The sequence below is a fragment of the Aythya fuligula genome, chromosome 2 (assembly GCF_009819795.1).
Source record: "Aythya fuligula isolate bAytFul2 chromosome 2, bAytFul2.pri, whole genome shotgun sequence".
NCBI lineage: Eukaryota > Metazoa > Chordata > Aves > Anseriformes > Anatidae > Aythya > Aythya fuligula.
Window position 1 is genome coordinate 62828156 of NC_045560.1, and position 26824 is coordinate 62854979.

At 44.7% G+C, this 26824-nt stretch overlaps 1 protein-coding gene across 1 annotated transcript in view; it reads left to right on the forward strand.

The window, feature by feature from the left end:
- The first annotated feature begins 21780 nt into the window (after positions 1-21780).
- Positions 21781-26824, forward strand: part of EEPD1 (endonuclease/exonuclease/phosphatase family domain containing 1) — a 63740-nt gene continuing 58696 nt past the window's right edge. Inside the window, exon 1 of the mRNA XM_032181070.1 lies at positions 21781-22634. Within this exon, the coding sequence (XP_032036961.1) occupies positions 21781-22634 (854 nt within the window). The remainder of the gene's footprint in view (positions 22635-26824) is intronic.

The following is a 26824-nucleotide window of genomic DNA, read 5'->3' on the forward strand; positions in this document are numbered from 1 at the left end:
GGAAGTCTTCAAAAGACGTTTAGATGTAGAGCTTAGGGATATGGTTTAGTGGGGACTCTTAGTGTTAGGTCAGAGGTTGGACTCGATGATCTTGAGGTCTCTTCCAACCTAGAAAAATTCTGTGATTCTGTGATTCTGTGATTCTGAGAGTGGACTTGAGGGTGCATGATGCCATTTCAAAATCAAATTCAAGCAAAATAAAGTTCAACATCCTGCACTTTCACCACATTGGTAAGATATTCAAAGTTCTTTATAAACAAACTCTAAATCAAATAATAACCCTTATTATAAACAAGCAAATTATTTTAGTCCCATTTTATAGACAAGGTGACTGAAACAGAGGGTTGAACCAGCTTGACAGGGTGCAGGGAGGAGAATCCATGGGGAATCCATGCTTATAATAAATTGGCTCCTTCCTAAGAGCTTTATGGAAGGTGAGAGTGGACAGTGAAGCCCAATATCAAGAAAAAGATTATTGCATAAACATCTTGGGCTAAAGGGTGGGTGTCCCAAAAGGATGAGAAACCCAGTGGTAAAAATGTCCAGAAATGTATTTCTTCAAGCAAAAGCCTCTTTTCCAGCCATAGACAGGAGCTGCTTGCATTAAACAAGCTGTTTCACTTCACCATAACTCAGTTTTCCACCTGGAAAACCTACCTTGCTGAGTTTCGCACCCCCTGGTATGGATGGAAAGCTGCACAGAAGTCATCTGTGACCTGAGAGCAGGTAGGCAGCTGGGGCTGTCCTGAGTCAGGACTTCGTGGGGAAGCAGGCTGGATGGGCCTGCAAATGTTGCTGGGGAATAGCCTCAGGATTATTGATTTAAAAAAAAACAAAGGAGCAAGCCGCATACAGTGAGAGCATGATGTCATCTGCCATAGCCTCCCCAGATTTTGGTACTGTAAGTAGGTATTTATGAATGTGGTCTTTACAAACTGCTCTAAATACTTTTTGAAGAGGTTTACAAATCTGCTTAGCTTCCAAAATGTTTTATTTTATGGTTTCTACAGTGGTCCCTTAATCTACAATGGAAGCACGTTCTAGGTAGGAGACAGATGATGACACAGGGATAAAATGACCTTTCCTTCTCCTTCGAAGAGGTAACATGCACACAGCATGGATTATTATGGCTTTATTAGAGAGTTTCTCTTTCCCTTCTTGGCTTCTAATTTCATGATCATTTTTATCTGTTTTTTGTTTGTTTGTTTGTTTGTTTTTTTCATAGACTGAGTACCATTTTCCCCTGCATTTTTTCCTCCCTGTTTACTTTTTATCAATTCGCACATAGAAATGCATGAATCTGAGCTCAACTTTCCAATTCATTGTATCTGAAGGGATTTGAAATTAGGTCAGACAAGTTCGGACATCCCTACAGGATAATCCTGCTGTTGTGCAACATTGCTGGACATACTGCAAATGGTACAGGCTCCTGTTGGAGGTGATTCATGTTCGTAGGGCTGAAAAGAGAAGTGGATATGTACTAAGTGATTAGAGTCCAAGTATGGGAAAATCAGCAGCAATCCTGCTGCTGGGGGGTGTTCACGGTAGTCATTCACTGTCTGGGAAGGACACTATGCTGGACTTCCCTGCTTTTGTTGCAGTAAATCTGGAAACAACATCGCTGTAGCAAAGTGTTCGACTGGGTCTCAGTGGTTGTCACCCCCCTGCATGCCACGTTTGTTCAGAAAGTCACCAGTGACAGATGGGGAAAAAGCAGCTCTCCCTGCTTCAAAGGCATGGGCTGCTGCCATCAGAGCCAGCTTCTCTTCTTCACGCAGGTCCTCTCTGCTTGTCACCAAGCATGAAGGAAACTCTGCGAACTAAGTTGAGCAGCTTCAGAACATGAAGGGTGATGTCCTTTACCACTGCCAAGGCAGGGCTCAGTGCAAAGAGCTGAACAGCACTGACTCCATACAGTCAAGGACGTTTGCCCCTCTTGTTCCTTTGCAAGATAAGCTATTCCCAGTTTTGATGCTGGGATATTAGCTCCTCCTGGAAAGGCAGTTTCACAGAGCAATTGAAATGTGCTAACAAGGTCCAGCACTTCCCTTGTGTAGTGCGCACAAGGAAAAATGTGTAGCTCTGAGGAGAGCTTCATTGCATGAGAAACAGCACAAACACGCACAATGCAACAAGACACTGGTGGGAACAGTCAGTGGCCTTGACATTAGGTGCAGATGTACAGAGACAGGGCTGAGCCCATCTCAGAGGGTCCTGGCAGTTTCCAAATATTCTTTTAAAAAGGCATTTCCATCCCCATTTGGATTTTCCTCTTGGTGGCCCAGCCAGCCCAAGCCAAACTAAACGCTCATTCCTCTTCCTCTCTTGGTTACTCTTCCTCTTTCACCCCAGACCTCGTGGTGGGGCTGGTAACACTGCTTGCAAGGATATGGGTAACCACCTTATAACAGCAATGTGAGTTAAAATTAGCCCCCAGAAAAGCCTCAGGAGAGAGGGAAGCTAATGGAAAATTTGGCACTGAAATGGTTTACTGCAAATGAGTACTCGGTCACTCTTGGGTGCTCAAGAGACCTCACGTTCTTTTTTTTCCATCACTTCTTTGCTCTTTTCCTCCTCCTCTTCTTCCCCCACCTCTAGGGATTTGGAGTGTTTATGGGAGTTAAAGCAATTTGCCACTTGGCAAACCAGAAAGCCTTGACCAGCAACCCAAACGCCTCTTATTCCGCTCCAGGACATGCTGGTGAGGTCAGAGAAAGTTTCCTCCTCTTGAGCCGTTCCCAGAACATCCCAGCTTCTCTGAGAAAGGCCATGCTGATGACCAAAATAAATGCATGGAAGATTTGAGAAACTCGAGCAGAGTTCACAGCTCCTTGCGTGCAATTAGTCTTGGTGAAGCCAGAGCTGTTTTCCCCACTGGTTCTGCCTCTTCCTATTGCCTCTTCACCAGCAGCATGCTGCCCTTTGCATGTTCAGCCTCAGCACCCTCCAGGTGTGGTGGCATCAGACATACATGGAGAAGGTCACTTGCCTAGAGGGGATTTAAGTGACATGGACTTGAGCATGGAGACTTTGGTGCAGTACAAGGGATGTGGCTGCTGTTTGGTTGAAAAAGTGGGGAAATAATTTATAAAAAAAAAAAAAAAAAAAAAAAAGGAAATGTGTATAGGAAATTGTCGGTTCCTGTCCTTGCTGCAGAAGACATGCAACTCCATGCTGTTCCTCTGCTGAGGTCTAAGTGGGAGTAGACGTGTCAGCAGGAGGAATATACAGCTCTCTCCCAAGTAAGGAGATCTCCTTGATCTCTGAAATGAAGATCTGAGTCCAACAGCAGGAGGATTAATCATTTTAGCTTTAAAATTAAGTGAAGATACAAATTGAAAACTGTTCAGTCCAACATATCATGGCTGAGGAAATTGTGTCATCAAAGTTGACACCAAAACTTGTTTTTTTAAAAATGGAGGAGCTATACTAAAATCCCCCCTTCCTTCATGACTGGGTTTTTACCTGCGTCTAGTAGCAGAATCAAGTTTTGTTTTTTGGTTTTGTTTTGTTTTGTTTGTTTGTTTGTTTTCCAAACCCAAATCAGGGTAGTTTGAGGAGACAGCCTCAATATTTGAGTGCAGGGTGCCCAGCAGAGGTGCAGCACACCCTGCTGCGCTCTGCTCACTCCCAGCAAATTGAGGGAGGTTTCTCCCTCAAGCGGCTGCCTGCTGGGGCTGCCTGCTGCAGGGCCTCGTGGTGTGCACTAAGGGGAAGGCTGGGACACTGCGGAGAATCCAAAGTGGAGAACAGCTCCCTGGAGGTGCTGCTCTGGTTGTACCCCTGGTCATGGCAAAGCCACAAAGACAGCAGGTTGCTTTCAGACATTGTGCATCTGCTGAGCAGCCCTGGTTATCTTCTCAGTGTGCCCAGTGAGTCCACTCAAGCCCCAAGCAGCAGGAAGCTGGTCTTCTGCAGAAACTCCAAACTCCTGTGAGTATTTTGGGCCATTACTACCTCTGATGGGAATGCTCGTACACCTGGGATCTACATTTCTGCCTCCTACTTCTGCTGCTATAGTAAAAAGCATCAAAAGCTGGTGTGTAGTTCAAAGCATTTGCTTTGGCACAGTCTTGAGTATCCACAGATGTGGGTGTTAAAGCATCCTAGTTTTCGGTAATAGGTCACACCATGTTTGCAGATTTTATTAACTTGAATCAAACAAGATAAATTTCATTTAGCTTTCACCATGTAACCACTATGAAAAATGTCAGCTGATCTGGGTTTAAAAAAAAAAAAAAAAAAAAAAAAAAAGTTGAAAAGAAAGGAAGTATTTAAAAGAAGTATTTTTAACTCCAATTCAATGCACAGCAGTAAGCCCCCCAAGATGTGTATATTAACAAGGAGGGAGAGTGGTGCAGAGGCAGGGATGAATAGCCTTGGAGAAAGAAGAAAAAATAAAGAGGAACTTCATAAGCTATTATTGCTGTTGCTGTCTTCTTATCTTGAACTGAGTACAAGAAACAATTGAATTACAATGAAATAATTACTGGGCTAATGAGGGCAGACAGGCAATTGCAATATTCCCAGAGTTTTCTTCCTTCCCTTTCCTGAAAATACTTAAAATAATTGGTAAACAAAGTGGGTTATTTATAAACACAGGCAGACTACACAGCCCCAAACAGTACAGCTAAGCGCTGAGAATGGAAACGATTATTTGCCTGGGATTTGGAGTTATTTAAAGGAGAAGCTTCCCCTCAGCAAAAGGTGCTGTGTGGCAGGGGAGCTCACTTTGCAGCTTGCTGTTCGACACCCCAGCTGCTGTAAGGATCTACATGGCGATGCTGAACATACAGTTTTCACCCCTAATGAGGTGTTTAGTGGCTGTCAGACGGAGCACCTCAGTAATTTGTTTCCCTTCCAGGGGCTAACCATCACATCAGAAGGGAAAGGGCAGCTACCAGCCTTGACATTTTACTGGTCCCCATTAGGGCTGGGAGAATCATCATCGCCCTGTTTACTGCAGGGCAAGGAACTCCCCTGGTGCCAGCAACACAGATTGATTTTTTTTTTTCTTATTTCCATTATAGCAGACCCTGTCAGAGCTAAACACATCAGGATGCTTGGCAGAGGAGTCATCTCTGCTCAGAAAAGCTCACAAGGCAACCTCAGCCAGATGAGGAGCTCCTCCTGAAAGCCAGCTCATTAGGTGCTATGGGAAAGTATCTAACAGGATGCTAGCTCCTAGCTGGCTTTTTTTTTTTTTTTTTTAAGCATCAGGTTTTCTAACTCAGCACAGGCCATCTCTAATCAGTGTGGTTTTTAAGCCTCAGCTGTCAGCTGCTTGCAAGCAGTTTCTGAGAGCAAAGCAAGGAACAGTTTGCAAAGACTTTTTCAGCACAGACCAAGGTAAATAGCTCATTTTGTTTTGGTTGTCTCGTACCATGTATGTGTTGCTTTGCTGAGACACAGACTGGTGTGCCAAGCAGCGGGGTGTGTAGCCCTCCGTGGCCACAGAGCTGTAGCTTAACCTCCCTGCCAGAGCTGCCTGTTGGGTGAAATGAGGCTGCATGTTATTGATTTCCATGACAAAGGTAATGCAAGAAGTCAGTCCATCCCAAGGATGAGAAGCCCTATTAAAAATTACTAGTAGAGCACACTGATAATGCTGAAATACAGAGAACTTCTTGTTCTTTTGGGGTATTGGTTGGCTCAGTAAAGATAAGCTGTGTGGTGTATTGCATGTATTCCCCTCTGATAGATGAGTGTATCCCATTCAGCTGATATCTGATAATCCTTGTGCTCTGGAAGTGTGTGGCTGTCAGGTCAGGTGTGCAGGTGGGGCTGTAAAAAGGAATAGGGAAAAGACAGCTGTGTAGGACAGGAGCTTATTCAAAAAGTGAATATTTAGACCATAAATCTCTTCCTTTCTATTTTTTTCCCCCTTGTCTCCACATTACCCATGCCTTCTGTCTAGAACTGGGTTCTGGGAAACTGCCAGCGTGGAGCATCACTCCAGTCCTTGGCTCTGACTCTGAGCCAGCCTTACAGTGAAGCAGCTTTAGTGGGATTGGTATTGGCTTAATAGGAAGAAGAACATGGTGTCCCAGTTTCCCCAGGTTAGATGGGCTTTCTCTATGCCGTGATGCTTGGCAGAAGCCTGTCTTTCATCCTCTCCTACGCCAAAGTCTCTAGCTCTGCAAAGGTAACATCACAATAAAGGCTTGTCATACCTATTGACAGTTATGTCAGTCTGTAAAAACAGCTCTGAGTGAACAAAAATAGCTTTGACAGAATGAATTATAGTGTTCTGTTTTATGACTAATTCCAGTGCCTTGGTGAGATAACTCAGATACTGTCACAGTTAAGACTGTATGACACCTTAGTTAACTGAGATTAAGCCAGGAGTCAGGGTTATCTTAGCACTTTGTCTGTGTGTGCTTTTGAAATGGACTTTGCCAACTGCCTTTCCCGCCCTACAGTTTCAGCTAGTAAGAGATTTAACATTTTCAAGTTTTCCCTGCTCTATCACAGGCAATTATCTATTTATTTTAATCCATCCTCTCCTAGCTGCAGCACAGACTATCTCTGCCAGAAGATGGTACCATAACTGCTGCATGCTCGTTTGTCATAATGCACATAGGTGTCAGAGGATGACTTCTAGCAAAAAAAAAACACATGCCAACACCTAAGTGTGCATGTACGCTCACTAAGTCAGCAAAACCAATGAGACTAAACTCACAGCAAAATAAGCAGCTTCTTGAAAGAACTGTTGCATGGAGAGTGATGTCCCACCTCATGAAAGGTCTTCCTGTTTATTTGGCTGCACTACATGATCTCGACTGCCTTCATGGGTGGTGGTAGGGAAGGGAAGGCTGCTGTATGGAGGGCCCTTCTGTGCTGTGGCAAAAATAACAGCTCCCAGAGAAGCAGACCAAAGTTCTCCTCATTTGGACTATTCTCCCTCATGCTCTGCAGTATGGCTATATATGAACAGCATGCTGCATGGATGTAGCTGAAGCTGTTGGTATTCACTTGGTTGCTTGGGTCCCCTTAGTCATGGGGTTATAGGGTGAAAACTTCCAGGGCGGTATTCCTATTTTAATTGCCTCTGCATTACTCAGTTGTACTCTGTCATTTATCACACAGCAGGAGACAGTTATTCAGAGCCTGTGCTTCGTTCTGTTGCATGTCACCTCATCTAAAATTAACAAATAGGATAGTATTTATTTTATTTTGGAGTTTTAAGGATCAAACACAGAATAGGGGTTTTAGCTGAAGCGTTAGATGCTACAATTCACTCTGACATAGTCAAGGATAAAAATGGATAAGAAGAAACCTTTTCATAGCTAAGCTTTTTATCTGAGAAGCCTTATGGTATATAGCTTTATCTTATTAATACATTAATCTAAGAGTCAGGTGGGCAAGATTTCACAGTCCAGAAATAAAAATGTTACAAGCAATGATTCAAATGCAATACGTGACCATGCCAAAAGCCGTCACAGTACAGTAACATTTTGTTTTCATGTCCATACAGAAATTCCAGAAATTTATGGATATTGCTTTAAGAAACTGGGGAGCTGGCAGGAGAGGTTGGTGAAGGAGGCTATTTTCTCGATGCATGCAGAATCATGCAGTGTCTGAATGATGTATCTCGAAACAAATGGTTCTCAACATTTTCTCTCCTTTCTGGCTTGACTTTACAGGATTGTCTACATGTAGCATATGCAATGGAGCAGTTCCAGGGGTAAGGGGAAAGCCTGAGACATATCAAGACCTGTGATTTCAGGCATTTAATTTTATTCTCTAGCTTTTCAGTTGTTTAAAAAAAAAAAAGTTAATGGCACCTCCAGCTGTAACAAAGATGGCATGAAGAAAGACTTCTGTGATATTCCTGAGGTTCCTGAGGTGCTTTGATTAGAAAGAATGTGTGGTGGTGGTGGGAACCCCAGCAGATGATTTACAATCCCTCATTGTTAGTTTTTTATTTCTCAGCCGTGCCCCTTTGAAAAGTGTAGCAGAGCAAGTACCTCTGAGCATTTTATAACCTAGGATCATCAGAAGTTTTTAGAGAAAAACCTTCACTGGTATTTTCCCAAAGGATTTCCTGTATATCCTATTCATACATGAGGCATACGTTGTAGGCGTGAACCTTGCTGTTAACAGAAAGAAGGAGATGAAATACTTCCATGAAGCTGTAGTAACCTGCCTCATTTGCCTTGGTCCTCTGGACACTGCTCTGCTCATCCCAGTCTGCAAGAGGTCCTTCTTGGGGCTTTCAGTACAGTGAAAATATTCATCAAAACCAAACAGTCCTTAGCCCCACTCAGAAGAAGTTTTATTCTCAGATCTTCTAGACACTTTACTTTCTTTAATATCCATTACTGTCAAATAATTTCTTAAGTGAAGAGACCAAAAACCTGAAATCTCTCCAGCACAGAAATGCTGAGACACCTCTGCACCATTCCAGTTCTTCCTACGCCTGGAGTCTCATTACAGAGGCATCAGCCTGGGCACAGAAGTGAAGCGACAAAGCTCTCAGTGTTCAGTGTCTTCATTAAAAATGAATATTGTTATGAATTTCTGAATATTCTCTTCTATGTGCAAGTTCATTTTGCTATGAAATTGCAAGTTCTCAGCAATGTGATACTGCTGGAGTACCATTTCCCACGGAACACAAAAGCACATGCTTTTACTGGACCTTCTAGGACTGCATTGATTTCTGGTGTCAGCTTATACTTTGTAGATATCTGATCCCTGCTCAGATTTGAGGGGATAATAATAATTGAGGAAAAAATCCTCAAGAGAGTCCTCGCAAAAGACTCTATCAGGCCTTTTTAAACCACAGTTTTTTCTGTACAGTTGCTGGTTAGAGAAATCTCATGGTTAAAAAAGCTACAGCATAAGACTTCTTCCAGTAGCAGGGACTGTAAATGTATACAGCTCCTTTATTCTCTCAGCTGGAAGCATGGGCTGTTATGTTTGGTCTCCTCTCAGCCTGATGGATCACTTGTATCCTGAAGGTGCAAGTTTCTGAGCCATGTGGTTCAAAGAACACAGTCACTGAGCATGCACGACTTTTCTCAAGTTGCTCCAAGTCATGCAGGCATGGTGATGGTTGCTGCGGCAGCTTGAGTGCATCTCCTCCCCGCAGCTGGGTGCTAAGGGCAAATGGAGCATGTCTGACAGCCCTGAGCCCTCAGAAGAGCATGCTCCGTTTTACTCCCATTGCAATTTGCATTATCAAATGACATTCTGGAAAACAGAATTAATTGGGAAGAGTAGTTAAATTTGATTAGCTTCAACTTGTTTAGAAAGCTGATGGTGGGGGCATTTAAGATGGAACACGCTAATTTGTTGTTTACAGCATGGCAAGAAAAGTGGAGATGGTTCTTCATCAGGAATCCAAATCAGGCATTTAAATTTGTGTGCTTCAGATCTGTCTCTCTTCTGAGTTCTTCTTTTTTTTTTTTTTTTTTCCCAGCCTTTTCCTGACATTTTTAAGCTTTAAATGTTAATGCAATTAAATGCTAATTCAACTTCAGCCTCTAACAAACACAGCGTGCATTTTTCATACTCAGAAAGCCTCACAGAAGTGTGGGAGTTCACTTCTTTTCCTTCAGTTTCCTCAAGTTTTGGAAACTCTACGTCCAAAAGTGATGCCAGAAAACCACTATCTATGTCCTGTGATATGACCATTAAAATGCAGAAAAGAATAGCTATGGAAAAAACTGCAGGCATTTTAAACCTGAAAACCTGGCCAGAATGATGTATTGTATTGCAGGGCTATTTTATTAACACAATTAGTCATCATCTGATTATTTAATATTGATGTTACCAAATATAATAACTACAAGCTAGGAAGAACTGACAGTTTCATCCAGTATGGAGCAGAATCTTAATGTGACTTTAGTATTTGATGTTTTTTCTTCTGAGGGATGGCAGATTGTTTTTACTGTGGGAGATGGAGATTTATTTGTATTATGTCTTCTGTACTGGGCTGTGCTTTCAAATGGGGAAAGGGTCTGCCTCCTGAAGGCAAGGCAATTGTCCCTTTCTGTGTTGATGCAGTATGTTGTCCAATGACTATGAACCCGTCATGGTATCTGTATTTTGCTCTTTAAATAAATAAGTTAAGGGAAAATCTTCCTGTTGTCAGTGATATTTCTTAAGACTAAATTAAATCCTACTATAATTGTTTGGATTCCTAAGCACACACATCCCTTTGCATAGTAATTGTAACAATAAGTACAAAGCAAAACAAGAACACACCTCAAACTTTTTGCTAAGGAGACATTGTTTCAACTTTCTGTAATTAAAGCCTGTTCTTTGCATTAGGACATCAAATTCCATTTAGAAGACAAATAATCCTTTTAACTTCTCTTTGATCACATCAGAACAATAGAAGCAAACTTCTCCCTATTTGGCAAAAAAAAAAAAAAAAAAGGCCATTCGGTTTTTCTCTCTTAAAATTAACCCCACGCGTCACATAGAGTGACAGCAGAATATAAGCTCTGTGATGTTTCTGTCAGAAGGGTGAGGTTCTTTTCTCAGAAAAAACAAAACAAACTCTCCTTTACTAGGGAGTCTCTCTACTGGACCATGTCCAAAAAGCTTTAACAGAAGACTTTCAGATTTAGTTGCACAGTGTTAACAGACCATTATCTCAATTTTTGAAGAACCAGAAGGAAAGAAAAAAAAAGAAAAGAAACACTGATTATTTGAGAACAAATGGATGAGGGGTTGGTTTGTTTTATCCAACTTCTTCAACTATCAAAAGTATCGTTCAACTAGTATAGATGAAGCTAGTTCATCAGATTAAATTGGGATGGTTATCCCCAAGGATCTGCCAAGAATGGAAATGAGAGTACCAGTCCCACACCACCCAACCCTCTATTTACCTCTTCTCTTTCCCATAGTGGTGCTGTCTACATCTCACCAAGCTCTACCACTGCTTCTGTCTATCAAGACAAGTCCAAGACCACCATCTTCTACAGAACTCCCTTTATGTTAGAAGGGAGATCACATAGTGTAATACCCTAGTTATAGTAAAGGGGTACATCAGTTACATGAGGTGGCTCATGACCATCTATGGTTGGGCTTTAAAGATCTCCACAGGTAGATTTCTGAGCTTCTCTGGACTCCTGCCCCAAGGCTGTACCACTCTCATGGGGATATCTGTGTGTGGGGGGGGAAGATTGCACAGAATTTTCTGCTGTAATGGAACGCATTTGAAGAGGTTATTAATAACTCTTATTAATACTAATAAGTAGGCCACAGTTAGGAGTAGCACAGTGAGGAAATGACAAAACCACACCAGCAAGCTGGCAGAGCCTTATGAGCAGAGTAGAGAAGAGAAGAAACAACTGACCCAACTGCAAGGGCACTGGGGTGCTGAGAGAAGCCCTTGTGCCGTCTGATGCTTCCTCTCCCTCACCCATTGCAGCCCGTTCTGTTGATTTGCTGCCACTGATAGCTCCAAGACATAAGGAGCTGTAAAAAGCACAGTCATAAAGAGTGGGAGTGTATGCCAAGTGAAAGGAAGGAGGTGGTACAGAAGGTGGGAAGCAAAGAAAACTGCTGGGTAACTCGGTCCTGGATCTTAATTGCTTCTCAGTGGGCCTGATTAGGAGACACTTGTGACACCATCATACACATAAGAGAGTTGTTAAGAGAAGACATCCACAACTTAGAAGACAGTACGGAGAGAGATGGCTATCTTCTCTGTAGGCAGCCCTTGAGCTTTATCCAATGATTAAAATATGTGAATATTAAATATCTGTCCCTACAAAGTGACGTGGGAAAGTGAGGTGAACCCCTTTTCAGCTGGTTTTTCATCTGTTCCTTTAACAACTTATATTAGTCAAATATTAGAGATTTTCAAGACTTTTTGGGAAAAAAACAAAATTCTTAAAAGATGCCTTAGGGTTTTCTGAACAGTGAATTTGGAACAATTGTTTGACAGTTGTCACAAATGTCTGACACTTTTAGTAAGAATGTCTTTTCTAACAGAGTAAATTTTGTTCAGATATTCCCCTTTCCTAAGTTTCTTTTAAAAGTTTAATTCAACTTTAAACTTTCAATTTTAAATCAATATTACAGTTCACTTCTTATTAAATGTTCCAGTTCTAGAAAGTGAAACTACTTGATACGATCTTGCTGAACATATTAATTAAAACCGTGCTTTATAGGATGTATGAGGAACTTCCTAGAGAATGGCAGACACCCCTATTTTGGCTTTTATATAAGTTGCTGTTGTTTTGTTGTTGTTTATTTCTTTACTTTTGTCTGTTTTTTGTTCTTTCACTTGGTTTAAGGTAGGATCAATTCTTGGCCTGATTTTTTGCTTCCATGCACAAAGCCTGGCCTGATCTCCTGGGAATCTCTAACTCTTCCTGAAGTCCAAAGGGAAGCATGCACCTGGCACTGCTGAGGGGCTTGCAGACACCTTGGGGAACTCGTCTGTGAGTGGTCATCTAGGTCTTGATATCCTTTAGTAGTTGGTGCAACGTTTCTACTGGGCAGTGCACCCCAAATTAGTCCTGCCAGGGCCTACGCTTGGGAAAACCAGATGAAATTCAAAGCTTAAGAGGGAGGAAACTACAGCGTCTTCACTGATCTGAGGGATCTTTTCTAACACTGTTTCTTTCATCATTTGTTCTTGTGATACAGAGTCATCATTGTGCCTTAAATAATCACCAGCCTAAATCCAAACTGAATTGGAAAATTTGTGTCACCTTATCTAAAAGCAGTGAGGACAAAAGCATACAGATGGAGCAAAATTCCTTCCCTATTTCTTTTCAATCTACCACAAAGCCAGCAAGAACCACTGAGTGTTTGTCTTTGGCAGAATTAGCCCTTTGAAAGCCAGATGGTATCAGGATCAATTGATGTGAATGCCATTTAGTGTTCCTGCCAACTGCTAGCGTACATGACTGCTTATCTCAAACACACCCTGTGAAGGCCATGTGCTGATACCCTTCCTCAGGTTGGGCAATCCCCTGCTCTCCAGCTAGGCATACTGATGCTAGAGAAAGTTGGATTCAGTGAGGGCAATGCAGATGGCAGATCCTCATACACAGCATGCAATGACAGGCCTGGGTCCAAAGACCTCCCAGAGCTGGGCCAGAAGCCATTAGAAATATGCAGACCTCTATTGATAGATAATCTCCAAAACAGTTGGAGATTATACCGTGTTGTATTTTCACCTGGGTGTCTGAAATCATACTGTCCTACGCTATTAGGAGTAATGCTGGCAAACAGTGATGTGCAATGGAAAAAGCTGAAGGAAAAAAAAAATCAGTCACCCCATTCCTGTGCAGCACCAAGGCTGTACTGCACCTAACATCTACTGTTTGCTTAGTCTGAGTAGCTCAAACTGACAGTTTGAGAGGTAAAAGTCATCCAGCTACGGTGGACAGCTTGATGTCTGCCTGGTAGTGCTGGATGTCAGACAGGCATGGGGAATTGGTGTATCCAGAAGAGGCTCCTGAAGCCCCAGGCATGAAGGTCACCATGCACTCAGCCCTATATTAGCATGTAGAGTGAACTCACATCCAGCTTGGGATGGCAATATATTATATAGGTATACATACTGAAGGAGCAGCATTTGTCTTTCCAGATGTGTTTGGTTGCCAAAGCATCATGTGCCTGCACATGAACACGAGAAACACAGTCAGAGTCAGCAACTGGCACCCTTGGGATGGAGCCTTAGTCAGCATAAGCACAGTCATTTGCCCAACTATTCCTCTGAGCTTATTATCCTCAATGAGTGTCCCATCTTCTCTCTGTCATGCTGGTGATACACCAGCATCCTCTGAGGTTACTTGCAAGGTGACGGGGTAGGGACACATGGCACCTTGCAGCATCAGGAGACAGGAAAGTCTCCTGAATCATGGGACGAGCACCCCTGTGTCCCATAATTGCCTGCCACTGCTAGGTTGAAGGCAGACGTGCTCCATGACTAACAGGGGAGCAATGTGGCTCACCTACCAGGTGGCAAGGGTGTGTGACATGGCTCTGTGCAGGGTGAAATCGGAATTAATCAACTGCCTGTTTTGGGACATTTGGGGGAAATATTTAAAGCTGATTTCTTATTACTTAGAGAGATTGTCTTTAAAGCAGGAGGTTCTGGGGGCTGTTCTGAACCATAGCAAAGTCTGAAAATCCATCAAAGGAAAAACCTACATCCTACAATGTTCAGAGCAATGTTTGTGTAGAAAGTACAGCTATCTAATATCTGCTGTGTTGTTTTTATGTTGTCATGCTAAAAAATATACCAGGTGAATAGAGGTGAATATCCTGCAGAGTGTGGGGAGCTCATGTTGCTGACATAATACAAAAGCTTGCATAAGATGGCAGCAGCTATTTTTTTTTCTCTCATGGCTCTGCAAACTTTGGAAAAGCCTGTCTAAAACAGGTAATGCTTGGCTAGAAAAAGGATTGGAGCTCTGGGTGTGACCTCACTGATAACATCATGCACTGTAAAAAGAGCACCGTGACATCCTATGTAATTTAAGCCCATATTTAGCCAGCAAACTCCTCACCTCAGGCTACGTTCATCAAGTTTTACTCGTGTTCAAGAGTACTTCACAGTCCCTGTGATTTCAATTAGGCTGTTTACCAGAGTATATATTACTCGGCATCAGTGACAACCAGCAACTAGGCTTAAAATAGTAAAATCTTGAGGGCTGTGGGATTTGTTTTGGAGGAGCCATTTGTTTTTTGTGACTTGTACAAAATCTGGCAGTTAGTAATTCATCAATTCTTTGGTATGATGGCTCTAAGCATCGTGTTTTTGACTGTAATTGTGTCATTGCATAGCTATCTTCCTAATCATGTCATCAGGATTAATGAGATCAGCTAGAAACAGCCTTTGGTCTCAGTAGGATACACTGATGATTCCTGTTTATACTGTGAGCTTTTCCTGACCCATCTGTGGCTCAGTTATTCCTCAGTTTGCATGGATGCTGTGTTTTTTTTCTTCCCTAGGTCTCTGCCAAAGCTCATCTTATCAGTTCTGGAACATCCCTCTGATCTGTGAAGACTACTTGGAAATTTGACCCCACCTGCCAAAGTCCTTGCAGGCCATCCAGCCTGGTGCCACCCACAAACTTTGTAAGTATACTTTCATCCCCTACCATCAATCTGCTGTTTCTGTCCAGTCCCTCAAGCCAGTTGCCCTGTCAAAGAAAAAAAGTGAGCTTGGTAAAGCCATGCTGCTTTTATTTTTTTGATCACCTAACATACTTACAATGATTATTTGTGCCAGGATCTTTCTAGGGATCAAAGTCAGGTTTAATAGAGCCTTCATCTTCTGTTTTAAATAGATCAGTGCTGTTCAGCTCTAGGTGCTTAAGGACTTGCCTGTCCTTCAGTGTTTCAGCTCACACTAGCTCCACAGGTGCTCTGCTGTAAATTCCACCAGCTGCTGCTGATCTGAGTACACCTGTCTCCTCTAAGTAGCCATCTTCTATGGCCTGATTCTAGAGGAAGACCTCTATATGGTTTTGCTTTCCTACCTCCTCTACATTTTGATTTGAATAAGCCTGACTTTCATGTGGACAACTATGCCAATTAATTTGACCAAGAGCACATTATTCCTGCTTGGGTAAATCAGCAGGCATTGTTTTGAATCATTCTGGGTATCCTTCCTCTGCCTTTCTCCTACGGGAATTAGATCAAACCTTCCCAGAAGGTGTTGTAATGATTATGCAGCTAGGTGTCGCTTGTCTGGGAGGTTCCCCAGAGAAGTTCAAAGTCTACTGGGAGTGGCTGAGGTCATGAAACCATTTTAATTGTTGGTGCAGAACTTGAAATGTGAGAGACTTTCTCAAGAGAGATTTTCTCAAGAGAGTAGTGCAGAGAACAAAAAAGATTTTAATGTAAGAAAGATGCTATGTTTATGAGAAAAGTCTTAAACAAAAAATCTTATATTCATTTAATAAACAAATGACCTGATCCTAACAGAGCTATGGATTTATACTGGAGCTCCATCCTCTATAGGTCTCATCTGAGACTCTGGCTGAGGGAAAAAATGATTTAAAAAAACAAACAAACAAACAAATATACTTTGTGTTTTTTGTTTGTTTGTTTCTTTTACCTTAACAAGCAGAAATTTACACATAAAGAGACAGAGACAGGAAACAAACGAATCTTAGCACAAGCAAATGACATGCAGACCTTACTGCTCCTTATATTTAAGGAAAAATATGGGTCCAAGTTTTGTTTCTGTGAATAATTCCAGGATCTAAAGAACAACTAGTCATGTGAAAGAAAAACAGAGACTGAGCGATTAAGTTTTTATACCAAAACAAAAAAAAAAAAAAAACAAAAAAACAAACAAAAAAAAAAAAAAACAAAAACAAGCAAACAACAACAAATTATACAAAAATAAATACCCCAAATGGCAGAAGTTATGTGTAATATAAAAGTCTGAGCAGAATTATATTGGCTAATTTAACAGCTGCAGAACTGCTTTCTTCTAAAAAGCTCCTTGTATGAAATAACTAACTAGTGTTCATGAATCTCTTTGAGAAGTTAAAAGTAAGCATGAAATGTATTTTGTTAACCACTTTTTTTTTTTTTTTAACAAGAAAACTGATGATAATGTTTTAATTCTTCATTTACCTAGAAGGTAAAGTACCTACAATTAAGGTATAGATGATAAACAATGCAAAATAATAATTTCTTCAGTGAAATAATAAAATGATTAGGAAGTAGGCTTCAATATTTATCTTTATTTCTGGTATTAAACATGCTTAGCACTTGAGATGCCTAAAATCTTTTTGCCACTTTTTTTTTTTTTTTTTTTTTTTTTTTCATGAAAATCCACTGGACACTTGCTTCTCAGTGGAACCACTGAAATCTTGCTCAGGGTAACTACTGAGACAGCTTGATCACAAGTCACAAATCCTGTCTCTGTCCCCTTCCAGAATCACAAAATGGTGATTTATGGGCATTTTTAAAAGAGGTCTGCCAGACTGGGCCTCAAAGAAAACATTAGCTGTGACACAGGTCCACATGCCTCTAGTCTGGGAAGTTCAGGAGGTGCCACCACCACTGGAGGCCTGCTTCTATAAGACATGGCCTTGGTGTCTGCCTGGGGCGAAGGAAGGCTTGTATTTTCGAATTCCTTTCTGGCTCTGTGACCCCAGGGGCACCTGAGTAATTAACAGTGCCACCTCAGATGTGGGGGATGAAAATGAAATTCCCCCACTGTCTAAGGAAAATGAAAATCGTATTCCAAGCTCTGTAGGAGAACGTTCTCTCTGATGTGGCTCGCTCTCATTTACCTACAGGATGAGCTGTTCCACCGTGCGCTAATGAAAGAGCATAGTGGGCCAGTGGTTAGGATCTCCTGTGGGAGGGAGAGATCGGGGTTTCAGACCCAACAGCAACCAAACGGAAGGCCTAACTGAGGCATAAAGATGAGTCACTTCTGCTCGCCCTTCTGAGGTAGCATTTATCCGTAGGATGTGACACCTGTAACTTGGCAGCCCGGCACCCATGACATCACTTAATCTTTTTGCAACCAGTTTGGCAGCCATGTAAAATGTCTTACAGGAAAAAAAGCTCACACCACAGACATTGGATGGCTAAGAAAATAACATCCATGTAATTGTGTTCCCTGCAGCTCTGCGTGTCACTCCCTCCCCAATGTTTTTATTAGCATGTGGGCTAATTTCAAGCCAATTTGCCAGAGAGGCTAAATATCTCAAAAATGCCAAGTTCCTACAAATGCCACAAAATGAATGGACACATAGTACAGAGACATCCAAATCAATGGCACTGCTGAGAGACTGATGTATATTCAATGTTGTTACCATACATCAGAAAATCAATGGAGGAAAGAGTCATCAGAAATCAGACTTCACAAGTTCCACTGCTCATGAAATTGCTAACTCCTACTTGTTATCACTTGTCTTAATAAAAAAATCCGTCTATTTTCTGCCTCAGACCTCTGTTACAAGTGTTAATGAAGATCTACTCTCAGAAGGAAACAATTATTTTAATAAGTCCTTTTAATAAAAATACAAATATTGCAATTATTCAGTTTCCTGTTCAAGTCCTTGCCCGCTAAGAGCCCAGTGCAGCAGGTCTAAAAACATGCTCTCTGGGTGACTTCCTGAGAGCAAGTTACAGTTCCTCCTCCCCTGCAGGCAAAAGGATTCTTTCCATGGGTTTGGATGGAGCCCAGGCCCTGTGACCTCCACCCACTGAGTGGAGCTGTAGCATTTTAGAGAATTCCAGTAGAGGAGTATCAGTAGGAATGATCCCATTGCAAGTGCTCTTCCTCCTGGGCACCTTTTCTTTCCACGAGAAGAAAACCTGTTAAAAAGGGTAACACATGCAAACAACTTATACTTGGAACAGCCTGGTAACAGCCATCCACATGTGATTCTCCTTTGAGGTCTGTGATGCATACCACTCCGCAGTGCCAAGCCCCTGACTCCCAAAGGCTGTGTGAGCAAGAGCTGGGAAAGGCACTGGTATCACATGGCAGGCTGGTAGGAATCGCAGCTGCGGCCTGAAGACTGAAGTCAAACTTTGTGGTATTCTCTTGAGCAACACCTCCTGGCTCCTTCTGTCCTTCATGGAACATCTTACTGGTTCAGAGTCTCTGCAACATAGATGATGCATCTTGGAAAATATGAAGATAGATTTTAAGGCCATCTTAAAATCTTGAGAATTTAAGCCTTAAAAATGTAGTGCCCTCCAGGCTGACTCTTCGTATAACTTCAGTCATAAGACATTGCTCAGCAGCACCTGCATCAGCAATATCTTCATCCACTCCATCGCTATAGGTTTAGGCAATTCCATATCCTTCTTAAACACTTAATTTGAAGGTGTTGGAGAAATTCCTTCTCATCAATAAGTTTAGTTTGTTTTCTTCTTTCCTTTTACAAACGGCTGTTGGGCAGTGATAAAATAGTTACTTCCTCACTGCCCACTTTACTGTGCTTCATACTGATATACGAAAGCACTACATGGGATGGGTGATGGTTGCTAGCAAGGGCCTTTTGAGGGGGGTCCTTCCCTGTCCTCTCACTGTGGAAGCCCACCTGGCCCTTCAAGGTGCTCCTCAGCTTCACATCCTCACCATGGCAAAACTTCATTTTGCCTGCGCTGAGAAGTTTTTAAGCCAGCCTTGGTGGGCAGCCAGCTGCTTGGTTGGCAATAAGCTGCAGATCCTGAGGAATAAGCCACCCACGGCATCTTGGAGCCCTATAACCTGTTTGGGCTGACAGAGGTCCAGGAAACCCAGATTTGTGGCTTCTTGCTACATGAAGTGGTAAGCAGCCCAGGGGAGGCTCCCTGCCAGCCACTGTGTACCTGCAGATCGTGATCAATCATTGAGCTTGTGATTGGGTTGAAGATAAACCGTAATATCTACCCTTGTTTCACAAGAGCTATTTTCTGTTGCCTGCACTGGCTGTCAGTAATTTTTGCCATTGTTTTTTCAGTCATTTACTGGCTACACCTTGCTGTTAGTTCTCTCATGGTAATGGATTGCTTAACACCGATGTCAAGACAGTACTTTTTTTTTTTTTTTAACCTTTTAAAATACAGACCAAAGCTGTACATTTTCACATCTTTTGGCACTTTTCTGAGAATACCAAGATGTGTCATAAGTTGACTCAGAGCTCAGTAAATTCCCTGCAACTCTCCTTTTCATAGTCTTGCCAAAAAGAATCAGGGTAAAGGGCTAATGGAGTGATATTCCCCCTTCTCACTGTTGCATCCCCATTAGTGTAGGTCATACTCCGGGCTAGGTGATGGGACACCCACTCCATAACCCTGAGCTCTGCATCCTCACCCAGACTGCAGCTGTGTCCAGCCTTGCATATTATCTTCATGCTGCAGATGCAAAAAGTGTTGAGTAGTTGCTGACAATAGAAAATGCTGGACAGGAGTGACGCCTGTCATCTTTCTGGAGATGCTCCTGCCTTTTGTCTGAAATGCAGAAAAGCCGGTGCTGCCTGCAGTCATGGGGGCACACCTCAAATGGATTTTGGTACTTTTCAGCTTCAAAACTTATTTAATGAGCCTGAATCAATTCTAACCAACCTATGGTAGAAAGCAGAAGAGTGTGTATTATTGAGATAATAGTATTGAGATATTATTGAGATAAAAGTATTGAGATAACAGCTTCTGGAGCTATTACAGTAATAATATTGCCTCGCAAAGAATACTCAGATGAGCGGTTAATTGTTTCCAGCTCTGTGCTAGTATCATCCCAGTAGAATTAGGCCCAGCATGACTTCTGCTGCATTGGCCACTGTTATCACAGTGCACAGAGCACTTTCCAGTAGACATGGAAGCATTTAATCACCTAAGCGAGCACTTTCACCGCTCCAGCAGTCAGCAAAGAGCCAGTGCCCTAATGCAGCAAGTACCCATTCCAGTAATTTGCTAACTCTATTGCTTGGGCAGGGAGAAGAGAAATGTGCGATCTGCAGCAGAATATCTAGTGCAAATGTCATAGCAGCAGTGCCCATGTGCAAGCTAAAAGTCTGGTGCAGCCTGTGCTTCCTAATTCGCATCACATACCCCTTCCCTTTAATCAAGAAGCTACACAAATTCAGCTTTTTATTTCAGGTGAACCCAAATAATTTCCATTAATTTACCATGGAAAATGCATACATCAGCCGCTAATGCAAGCTGATTAGCTTTTTGTGAGGGCCAGTCCAGAGCCTTGATGTTGAAAATGCTCATGCACCGTGTTCTGGCTGGATAAACGAAACGTATGTGAACTGTCAGCATTGGGGTGCGTAGCTGGCATCTGCAAGCATATGTTGCTCCTTCCTTCAATTGTCCTCCCCCTTCCTTGCAATTACACCCACCGATTATATTTAGGATTCATTGACATTGCAGTCACTTCTGTGTGGGCATGGTCGAGCTGGTTTGGAGTGAGCTCATTTGGCTCCAGATAGCACTGCAGCCAGCCCAGCATGGGGCTCGGTGCAACAGAAGCCAGATAAACACCTCAGTGCCTTTACCAACACTGACTGCAGTGGGCTGCTGCAGCTTTTGGGACATGAATGAGGTTCTTTAACACCATCTGAGGCACATGGGCAATAAGCAGCAAGGATTTCAGGGCAGGGCAATGGTGCTGTGTGCCAGGGAGAGGCTGGGTGTGCGGTGCACCAGGGCTGGTGGGCTGAAGCAGATAGGCTAACTTATTGAGGGGGGATCAGCCTGGGGATCACTGTCCCGAGGGCTCAAGCTGTGCCCCCAAATCTGAACCACCACCACCACCAAGACATGCAACTGTGTGAAGCAAACCAAAACCTGTGGATATAATGAACTAACTCTTGCCCCTCCAGCTGCGGGGCTGGGTCTGAGCCTTCACGGGGTGCCCCAGGGGGTGGCTAGCTGCACGGAGGGGACTCGGGGACGGCCCACGGCGGCCAGGCCGCGGCGGGGGCCCCCTCTCTCCCCTCCTCCGCCCGGGGAGGCGGGGATGGAGGCAGTGGCGCTGCCAGGCCCCGCCTGGGCCGGCTGAGGGGCGGGCGCTGCCGCCGAGCTCCTACTACCGCCGGCGGGACCGGGCAGCGGTAGGAGCCGGCGGGGGCTGCGGGGCTGGGGCGGGCAGGGAGGCGGGGGCAGCTCGGCCGCCTCTCCCCGCTGCCCGGCGGACAGAGAGGAGCGGGCGGCTTGTGGACCCCGAGGAGGAGGAAGAGGAGGAAGAGGAAGGGTACAGGAGTACTCTGTGGTTGCTGACCGAGCGTTTTGGGGTCTGTCCCCCCACCATCCAGGCACCCGTGGGGTCCATGAGTCCCGGGCTTGCAGCCCCCCTCGGCTTGGGCAGCTCGGCGGTGTGGTGGTGGCAGTGAGATGGGGGGCAACCTGGGCTGCCACCGCTCCATTCCCCGGGACCCCAGCGACCTGTGCCACAGCCGCAAGTTCAGCGCGGCATGCAACTTCAGCAACATCCTGGTCAACCAGGAGAGGCTCAACATCAACACGGCCACGGAGGAGGAGCTGATGACCCTGCCCGGGGTTACCCGGGTGGTGGCCCAGAACATCGTGGAGTACCGCGAGTACATTGGTGGCTTCAAGAAGGTGGAGGACCTGGCGCTGGTCAGTGGGGTTGGGGCGGCCAAGTTGGAGCAGGTCAAGTTCGAGATCTGTGTGAGCAGCAAGGGCAGCTCGGCGCAGCACTCACCCAGCTCCCTGCGGAAGGACCCGGCCTCCGAGCACTACCTGTCCGTCACCAAGATCAACATCAACACTGCCACGCCGGCGCAGCTCATGAGCATCCGCGGCATCACGGAGAAGATCGCCAACAGCATCGTGGACTACCGGAAGGAGCACGGGCCCTTCAAAAGTATCGAGGACCTGGTGAGGATGAACTGCATCAACTCCTCCTTCCTAGACAAAATTAGGCATCAGATTTTTGCAGAGAGGTCCCGGCCCCCTTCGACAAACACCAACGGTGGCCTCAACTTCACGGCCAAGCCTCATCCCAGCCCCACTTCGCTAAGCCTCCAGAGCGAGGACTTGGATTTTCCCCCCGGGGGCCCAACCCAAATCATCTCCACTCGCCCGTCGGTGGAGATGTTCGGGGGGCTGAGGGACGGCAGACCCGTGCTGAGGGTGGCCACCTGGAACCTGCAGAGCTGCTCCGTTGAGAAGGCCAACAACCCGGGCGTGCGGGAGGTCGTCTGCATGACGCTGCTGGAGAACAGGTAAGAGGCAGCTCTTGTCTGGTAGTCCGAGCTTCCCATGGGATCCTAGGTCAATGCCTTTTGGGTTTTAGAGCAGTGTAATGTCCCGTAGTGATCCTGGTACTTTGCGTGTCTCATTGCTTCCTGGGATTATTAAATGCTTCCTGCTTCTTGTGGTGGATTTCTGATTGAGTTCTAATGCTGGGGCTGCAGTCACTGTCGCATGGTGGAGCCACCGTAGTCCTTAGAAGGTGATAGCCCACCTGAGGATGTGCATGGGTATTTATGCTCGTCAGTATGGAAAAGATTGAGCTGTTATGGTTGGTCGCAGTGGGCCTGCTAAGACTTGTTACTGTGGTCGAGGACAGGTTCTTCATCAAGGCGTTAGCCTTTTGAACAGGTTACAGGCTTGTCTTCCCTACCAGAAGCCAGGAGGGAATACCAGGAGAAGGGCTGCTCTGTGTATACCCTGTTTCTCACAGTGTTTTCCCAAGCATCTTAGTGCCACTTGGGGAGGCTGGATACAGAGCTGCTTCTGCCTTTCTCAGAGCCTTGCAGCAGTTATGTTCTCATTGCCAAGCTGAGACCTTCCAGCGTTTCTTCTCTAAAAAGTTTTGTTTGGGTGTCAACCTCCTTAACCTCAGTGTTGGGGCTGTAGTCTGCCCTCTCTTGGACCCACTCTTCATTGGGGGGGGAAATCAAAAGACTTCAGAGCACACTCGGTATGTTTTGGGCAGTGTAATGAGCGTAGAATGCCACAGCTTGTCTCATGAGGGTGACACAGGTCATTAACAAGCAGTCATCAGGTGCTTGCTAATCTGGGGGTGCTGCTCATCTGCAAGGTGTGGGGCAGTTCCCTGGGCTGCCCCTGTGCCAGGCTGGTGCAAACCCACTGCATCTTCCCTCTGCCCTGGCGGCAGGGCACCTGCTGGGGAGAGCTGGGCTGCTGACACTTGCTCCGGGCAGCCAGCCAGCCCTGATTTTGCTGGGTTTATGGGCACGGAGCAAGATCTGTTTGTGGTGTGGTCAGTGGCTGGGCTGACCTTTGCTACTAAAGGGGGATAGTGCTTCTCCTGTTCATGGCTGAGAAGCCAAGAGCAATTTTTGTAAGGTAGGCACACAGCAGAGCTGGGGGTATCTCTCTGCCAAAATATCTCGTTGCTATACTCTCTGCTTTCTATAAGTTTGTAAGAATGCAATGAGGGTTTCACAGTAACTTTTGCCCTTTCCTTTCCACATGTTAAATCTGTCCCAGTGGGTCTGGTGTTTGGTTTATGGCACTGGGAAGCTTACTTTGCTTTTCTGTTCAAACTCCCAGCTGGAAATTAGTACAGACAGGTGACTCTCAGACTACTGAAGAGGGGATATAGTGGGGAAAGGAAACGCTGACAAACTGTTATCCTTGGGAGTGCCGAGAGCCCTGTCCTTCTCTGCTGCTGTCCTGCCGTGCTGCATAACAGCTATTGTCGGTGTGCTGGCAGAGGTCAGGCACGCTAGAAAGACAGCGACAGTGTTTTGGCATCCTGCATTGTGGTACCGTGTTCCTGGGCAGGGACACCTCTGTGCTGCTTTCCGCCTGCCCTGCTGCGTGCTGTTTGGGCGCCTGATGCTCCGACACAGGAAGCATCTCTCACCCTCCAGCCACGACTGCTCGATAGCCAAAATGGGGATGACAGCCCAGCTAGGATTATTAGGTCCCAGTTCTGGAAGAGAAGTGGCTTTGGGGATTTCTGTGCCTTTGTTCATCTTAGGGCCTCGTCTGGTCAAGTGTTAACTGTCTGCCACTTCTGCATCTTCAGCATTGCTGGGGCACCCAAAACAACCCGCCTGTTAAAAAGGATAAGCAAAGAAAGTGACATATAAAATAAGCCTGCATGTGCATGCAGAGTGTGATCATAACTGTTTGTTTTGCTTTGTTTTATTTTTTAGCCTGCATGGCACTTTTTATCCAGCTTAACCCAGCAGGTACGTGGGTGTGCTGGGGGGTGTGAGTGGGCTCTCTGAAACCTTGAGATTTTCAAGGAGCCTGCTACAAGGAGTTTTTTCATGCTGTTCCGTTTAATTGCACAAATACCATCAATCACATGGGGAGAGCATGGGGCAATCGTTCTCTGTACTTGACCACACTTGTGATAAGTTGGAAAGAAATGAGTGAGTGATGTGCATCTACAGACAGGCCTGTGAAAGCTTCCTGGGAAAGTAAATGTGGGAACAGAGAAGTGGACGCAATGCAGGAATAAAAGTATATGTTAGGAAAAGTCTTACTCAGCACCTCAGTGAGCAATGAGAAGGAATTTCCTCTTGCTCGTGCTGTGTAGCTGCAGTCCGTGGAGCTTTGTAGCTGTAAAACAAACTTTGCAGAGCTCAGAAGCTGCCTGTGTGTGTGAAGTCCACGGTCTGCCTCCCTGCCCCAGCTTCCTGGACCCTGGAAACTGATAAAAATGACTTGCAAACTAATCTTTGCCCAGGTGAATCAGCTTCTTACTAATCTTTTACTTCTTACTAACAGATTAGTAAGAAGTTTGCTTCTTCAGTCAAAAAAACATAATTGCACAGGGCTTATCAGTGCTTCAGCCTACCAAAATCAGTGCAGTATGGAAGGTGCATGCTTAAGGAGCTCAGCGGATGGCCCATGCTTGGTCCTAGCTGGAAACTTGAGCAGCAAAGCTTTTTCTGGTGGATCTGAAGGCTATTTAGCCTGACAGCTTAGCTTGTGGGAGCGTCTGCCTGCCTGCCTTGCTAATGCACTTTGTGCACCACTGTCTGCATGTAAATAAGCGTGCTGCTGCGTGCTCATACCGTACGGTCCTGTGTGGTCTCGGGGGCTGGAGCGTTGCTTTGTGGCAGAATGTGTGACAGCCTGCCTCCCATAGCTTTCTAAATCCAGGAAAAATGTACAGCATGTCAAGAAGACGGTTTTAAAAACATTAAGGAGCAGCAAGGAATCTTAGTCTGAGCTGGAGATCTCTGTCCAGGGACTCTCATGCCAGTTGAAATGCTGGTTTTAATGCTTCTTTCTTGTTTGTGGCTTTTTTTTCCCTCCTGTCTGGTTCACCTCAAATAGCTTTGAGACCCCTTGGGCTTGTTCTTTCAGGCATTAGCAAGGAGGGGAATTGCTGCTCATTTCCAGGTGAGGCCAGATGATGAGCTTCTTCAAGCCTCGGGCAGCCTTTGCACTGGGAGAGCAGTGTTGCAGGAAGGGAAAAGGACAATGCCTTCATTTGTTTTTATTTCATTTAAGGAAAAAAATAAGGCAAGAAAAGGTCAAACTTCACACAGAGAAATCTGCTGGAGGAGGGAAAATATACTCCACACTCTCCCCACAGTGCTAAATTTCTTAAGAATAGCAGCAAGAGGAGTGTGTACCAAATAAGGGAGTATGACTGCTACTGCTAAGCTATTTTGAAATCCACCACTGCGGCACGAAAATAGAGAAATACAGCAAGGTCCTCAGTCTCTTTCTTATATTTCAAGGATCTATGTTTATGACTGTGTTTGGAGTGGAGGACAGAGGTGTTTTCATTCAGAGGACTAGAGAGTAATTTTAGAAGAGATTAACATGGTGAACGTGGAGGCGAGCATGACACTTAATTGGATTAAAGTATCAAACGTGGGTGAATTTGCCCAAACCCCTGGCATTTCTTGCAGACGTGGTACAGCAGATGTGGGATTTGTTTAAGGCAGGACAGAGCTGGCATTCCTTGCAGGCTGCAGGTCGCCTCTTCCAGCTGCCATCAGCTCTTGAGGCTGGGGAGAAGTCACCAACAGTTTATTTGCACCTCAAAAAAAAAAAAAAAGTAGCATGTGTTTGACATGGCGAGTTCAGATCGAATGCACCTGCTTCTTCATGGGGAGGATTCGCAGCCCCAGTGGAGATGTTTTCTCTGGCCAAGGTCAACAGAAGAACACGAGGGTTGTCCCCTACCTGAGGGAAGGGAATGCTTTCCTCTCTTCATCCATACCTGCATGAAACTTCTCCCTCCTGGCCATAAACTGAGCTCATGGCTGCTGTGGCACCCCACAACTGCTCTCTCTGGCTGGGATGTGCTGCGTGACTGCAGGGTGACCCAGGTGAGTGTTGTGCCAGGTGATGCACAGAGCACCCTGGGGATACATCTTCTAGTTTAATTGCTTGCTTGGAAGCTTGCTTGTAGCTGAGGGCAGCAATTAGCTGTGCATGTTCCCCAGCACGTTTTGTGGGGGAGGCTTTC